Source organism: Podarcis erhardii, assembly GCF_964252035.2.
Source record: "Podarcis erhardii genome assembly, chromosome: 13".
Classification (NCBI taxonomy): domain Eukaryota; kingdom Metazoa; phylum Chordata; class Lepidosauria; order Squamata; family Lacertidae; genus Podarcis; species Podarcis erhardii.
Genome location: NC_138502.1, coordinates 20,967,785 through 20,973,981, shown reverse-complemented (window position 1 = coordinate 20,973,981; position 6,197 = coordinate 20,967,785). Strand labels below are relative to the sequence as shown.

General features: G+C 39.1%; 1 protein-coding gene across 1 annotated transcript; it reads right to left on the bottom strand.

Moving 5' to 3' along the window:
* Nucleotides 1-3,735: 3,735 nt before the first annotated feature.
* On the bottom strand, nucleotides 3,736-5,180 carry LOC309326383 (vomeronasal type-2 receptor 26-like). The gene is made up of 2 exons (XM_081835037.1): nucleotides 4,449-5,180; nucleotides 3,736-4,250 (listed from the first exon to the last, which is right to left on the bottom strand). Exons 1-2 carry the CDS (start codon nucleotides 5,163-5,165, stop codon nucleotides 4,017-4,019), a joined length of 951 nt encoding a protein of 316 aa, XP_081691163.1. The 5' UTR covers nucleotides 5,166-5,180; the 3' UTR covers nucleotides 3,736-4,016.
* Between the last annotated feature and the right edge of the window lie 1,017 nt (nucleotides 5,181-6,197).

Here is a 6,197-nt window from a genome sequence, read left to right as displayed (position 1 = left end):
AACACCATTACTGGCCCCAACAACATCACACATACCATCTCGGGACTATTTAATTGCTCATCATCTAACATTGTGTATGCCATAAAATGCCAACAGTGTCCTTCAGCTCTCTATACTGGACAAACAGGCCAGACCTTACGCCAAAGAATAAACGGACATAAATCCGACATCAGGAACCACAAGACAGAAAAACCAGTAGGAGAACACTTCAATCTCCCAGGACATTCTATACAAGATCTCAAAGTAGCTGTTCTATTACAAAGGAATTTCAGAAATAGACTGGAAAGAGAAGCTGCTGAATTGCAACTTATCACCAAACTTAAAACTATGGAGAGACCTGGTTTGAACAAAGACATTGGATTCTTATCTCATTATACATGACAAAGCCATTTTTCACCTTCTCACCCCTTGCTTTTTCCTGTTAGACCTATTGCAGTCGTTAAGAGTCGTCAACAGGCTCATCGCAGCTATCTGCCAATCACCTATTCCCACCACCCTTCTGAGTAATACCCCTCCCCACCTTCTCACTATATAGAAAGGTCCGGTGACTTCTGTTTCAGTGTATCTGAAGAAGTGTGCATGCACACGAAAGCTCATACCTAGAACTAACTCAGTTGGTCTTTAAGGTGCTACTGGAAGGAATTTTTTTATTTTGTTTTGACCATGGCAGACCAACACGGCTACCTATCTGTAACTGATACATAAGGAGGTCTGGTTAGAGAGTGCAAGGGTTTGGGGTTTAGGAAAGAGAGTGTGCATATATGTTTAAAAGATAGAGAGGTCCAAAGAAAATTGAGATAGAACACATTTACCAGGAAAATAATTCATAAACACCCAAACAACGAAATATCCATTGGTTTTGGAGACTAGAGCAAAACCCACCCGCACATTCATCCAGCCTTTTGTCTTATCAGTTGTTCCTTATTGTTCAGTCCAGGCCTTAAAACAATGATATAACATTTAGGGGAAAAGATGCACCCCAGCACCCCAGCACTGGAGGCTAAGATAGAAAAGATCTCCACAGCAACCATGTATTTTCCTTTAGTGCTCAGGTAGGAGGGAATAAAGGATAACCAAACACTGCAAAAGACCAACATGCTGAAAGTGATGAACTTGGCTTCATTGAAACTGTCAGGCAACTTCCTGGCAAGGAAAGCCACACTGAAACTGGCCATAGCCAGAAAGCCCATGTAACCAAGGACACAGTAAAACATAGTTACAGAACCCTCGTTGCATTCTAGAACAATTTCTCCATAAGTTGAGTGCTTATCGACATCTGGGAATGGGGGAGAAAATGCCAACCACATAATACAAATGGTTGCTTGAATAAACGAGCAGGAAATCACAATGGAGTTGGCCAGCCTCTTCCCCACCCATTTCCTCATCCTGGATCCTGGTTTGGTGGCCATGAAAGCCAGAATCACTGTGATCGTTTTTGCCAGCACACAAGAAACAGCCACTGAGAAGATGATGCCAAAAACAGGTTGTCGCAGAAGACATGTCACCTTCTGAGGCTGTCCAATGAATAGCAATGCACAAAGGAAGCAGAGCAGGAGGGAGAGGAGGAGCATGTAGGTGAGATCCCGGTTGTTGGCTTTGACAATGGGAGTGTTGTGGTGCTTCAGAAATGTCCCTAGCACTAGAGCTGCGATGATTGAAGAGGAAAGCGAAAAAGAGGCTAAACTGATCCCCAAAGGTTCTTCATAAGACAAGAAGCTTATTTCCTTCAGAATGCATAAATCCTGGTTTTTGTTGGGATAATATTCATCTGGACATTTAAAACAGTCATTCATATCTGAAGAAGAAGCAATGAGTTATGAGGTTTATATTGGTGTCCCAAACCATACAATCTATGCTAATCTTGCATAGATTAAAGTTTATGTAGTCCTGTCATCCCAACAGACTCTAAGCAATGATTAATCTATGAGAATTGGGCATTTTTGAATATATACAATAAAACCTCAAATGTAGTGCTTTACCAAGGACAATGTTACACCTGATTTTCATGGATGTTCAAGATATTTCATTAAAACATTCTGTGTTTTTTGTTTTTCTTTACACTTTATGCCTTTTCTTCTAAAAAAATCTTAATCTAAGGTGAATAAAATGTAAACTTTCTTCTCAATTAATACATTGTGCTCTCTTCTGAGGTCACACCTTTCTCTGTCTCCCTCCAGCAGCTGGAGGAGAAAAGGACAGAGGGTGAAGAAGGCGTGAGGCCTGAAGGCCACTCCCTGCAAGGCCCTTTCCACCCGGCCTAGGAAGTGGGTCTCACATTCACCCAGCCCAACTATGTTAAATATGAATTCTGTAGTTGACCTCCTTTGTAATGTTTTATTTTGAAATCTTTAAGATAATATTTTAGTTTTCTGTTATGTTGCTTTGACTGCCTACTCTATATTCAACTTTCTTCAGATTGTTTTATTTATGTTTTAATGATTTAATATGCTGTAAAATGCTTTGAGATATTTCTTTAAAATACAAAGCGGTAGGGAAATTTTTTAAAAAAAGGAAAAGGAAAAAAGAAAGAGACCTTTGGTTATAGGGCGGTATATAAATTCAATACGTAAATCTTCTTCCTTTTTTTAAAAGAATAAAACTGGTAACCATATTGTATGCATATATTTATGCTTATTCCCATTCCTCTGAATTACTGGCCATCTGCTTCCTATTTCTGTATGTGATATTGCTTACCCATCTGGTCTGAAATCTTCTCTTCTGGACAGGGAGTGCAATCGTAGCAACAAAATGGCTCCCCCTCCTTCATTTTCTTGCTTGAACCAGGACTGCAACTCTCACTGCATACAGAAATAGGCCTTGCCTAACCCATAAAACAAAGGAAAATATAGAGCTGGGAAACTTTATGGTTCCAGTAGAGTTGACTCCTGTTGCTAGAAAAATGGGCAGAGACCTGAGAAGAATCCAACTCCCTCCCCAATCACCAAGGATTGTTCAGGCTCTCTCCTGTCACCCACAATCACATTAATACATTTTCTGTAACTGAGATGTTTTCTAGATGCTCATGTCTAACATCCAGTAATAAAAACCACGAGCAGCAGATTCCAACTTTGTCTGCAGAGAGGGAAGAAAATTTAAAAAAGAAACACCTTAAAGTATGACAGGCATAGCACTTGTCCATTCCTTTTACTCCCTTAGAAACTAAAGCAGGAGAAGCCTCAAGGTACAACAAGAAAAAAGCAGTTGCAGGGCAGGGTTTTGACTGCCCATGATAAGCAAATTAGACCCATGTGATGATTGTTCCCCTTTGCAAATTTGCATAGAGCATCCCTTCCCTAGCTTGTGTTTGTGTCTGTGAGAAAGTAGGAGAGAGAGAGAGAGAGAGAGAGAGAGAGAGAGCGTGCACTTGATTTTATTTCTTTTTTTAACCAAAAGGTAGAGGACAGGAGAAGCAATGGGTTTCCTTGTTTGAGGAGGAAAGAAGTAAAAATAAATGCTTCTAATAGCCTTTTTTTATTAGTCACTAGTTAGGGGGCAGAGTTAGTGTGCTAAATAGTGAAGTTCTGGTTTGATAGAGGCAAGCAGGAAATGAAGTTTTCCACTTGATGGAGAACAAAAGAGGTGATTCTACCTGGTTTCCTCACTTCGTTCATAGCTGATTTCAACTATGCCGCCGAAGATTATTTCATAAACAAAATGAATATACTTTGGTCCTATTGATGGAATTTTGAAGGTTTCAAATGAAAATGATCTTAAATGATATTCAAAGATGGAGTGCTCTGAGCTGACTCAATGAAATCAATGTGCATGACTAACTTTGGAACTCAACTAGTGATCATTATTTGACATATGTTTAAACCAAAATATAAATATATTTAGCTCATACAACAATTTCTCAATAAATAAAATCTAGAACACTGCCCCAGTTAATAAATTCATGAAGTGTAATTTCCCTAACCATTTCAAGAATTTTTCATACATCACAAAAACATTGTGGTCAAGTGAAATGATCTTTAAAAACTGTATGGAAGTCAATGTTCATTCCAAACTGGATATCTTCATACTTTGTTAAACCGCCTTTGCCATGTTATAGCATCTTCATGGATGGTGAACACTTGATGCGAAGAAGTCTGGGGATCCATCCTCCCAACTTTAATTTTATGAAAGGATTGGTTTAGGGAAACAATCCAATTCATAACATCCAACCCAACTTTCAACTCCCCATTCTGGTTAAAGGAAACCTCATCTCCAGCATTATTATTAAATAATACACCTCTGAGGAAATGATGGAGCTATATTTGAAAAAGGAAATCAGAAGAAGAGGATGTGTATCAGTCTTACAAATATATTCAGTGGCAACAGTCTCAAAAAATAACAGACAAACAAACAAACAAACCAAAAATTAGGGAGATTATTTATGGAACAAACCATGGACTATTTCAGCACCCATGATGTGGTACTCTACTGGAAGAGAAAATTGGCTTCATTACCTGCCATGGCTGTTGATTTTGAAATGACAACTGCCCTTGGTCCTTTAACATTCTTGATTTGAGTCTCCATGAGAACATGTCATGAACAGCATGTGCCATGGCATAAACAGCCATGTAGATACTGTAGCTGTGACCAATCATGTTCATTTCAAAGAAAGGCCCAGGAAGAGTCTGCACGTTCTCATCTCCAGTGCAGATAGCCCCATCCACATCCTCTGCAACTGTACTTGGAAATGAACAGGCAAATGCCTGCTGCCAGAAGTCCTTGATGAAATAATCTTCTTTTGAGGTGGTAGGTTTTCTGCTGGCAGTAAATTGTTGAAATCCTGATATATCATTGGAGTGAATTGCAAAGGACAGAGCCCCGTGGATTATTTCTTTATCCCAAGTCCTTTGATAAATGAGAGAAGTCAGCTCCACCTGGGCTGTCAATATCCACACTATACCCTTTGGGTTATTATTCACATGTTCTTGCTCAGATAAATACGGAAGCCATCTCAGAAATATCATAGAATAAGATTCTCCGTAGAAGATCATCACATTGGCTTTGCTACTCATTACTTTATCATATATTTTTGCACCCTGTTGGAATAAGTCTTTAAGATCAGTGACAAGAGATAATTTGGATACTCTCTCTATAAAGGCAAAACAAATGCCACTAGAAGTAAACATTGGAACCACGGCTTGCACAAATCTTTCTCCATTCTCAAGATCCATGGTAAGGAGACCAACCCAGGTCCACCTGAAATGCAGAAGTAAGGAGAGAATGCCCTTATACTGGAGGGCTTCCTGTGGGACCATTTGGTAGAAGGAAAGGTCTGGAGTTTTATCCTCCATGATTGGAGCAGGGCTATATATGAGCTAAAAGGGATTGCAGGGGGAAAAAGAAAGAATAATCATGATTTTATGGATATATTAAGTCATTTTTATTCAACAGTTTAAAATATACACCAGCAGAATAAACAAAAGCTACAAACCCATGGGTTTTAGAGTAAGGACTGTGTTGCTCCATTACTCAATACGATGCAGAAAGTAATAATACTGAAATACATCTGGAGTCATATGTGTTACTGTAGCCAATATAGGGTTCTCCCCTCAAATAAAACTGAAAATTCGAGGGTGAAGACTGTCACTAAGTTGATAAAGTAGAGGAAAAATGGTACCATGTTTCCAAGAAAAAAGTGTCCTACTGTATTTAAATCCTGGGCACTCTACATTGCTGTAGCTTTATTTTTCAGTCAAAACAGATTTCCCAGCTTCTGTTATAACATGGACCTGTACTCCTGGCATAAAGGCACACAGACACCATTCTGCCCACATTTTGCATGCCCATGTTGAGCCTTTTCTATGGCACCACAAATCCTTAGCAAATGCACACTGCCTTCATAAAGACATAAATACACCTTTCTGCCTGCATTCCTGCGAACACAATGTGGGCATAACATCAAATTTATGTAGTACAGTCTAGTAAATATTAAATGCCACAGGTGGGTTAATTTTACCATAGCCTCATGAATTCTCATCAAAGTGTTCTTTGATGGGAGTTATGCTCCATAATGTTTTACTCCACTTTTGCAAAGAACAATCCAAAAGCTGCCATTTTCAACTCCCACCGCACACCATCAGAAAAATCAACCCTCATATTTAAATGTGTGAGGCAATGATGTTTACAATGCTGAGACTTTTGTAAAAATTTCCCCAAATGGTTGGTGACTGTTTGGGAAACAGCCTGCATTATTATCCTTTCTG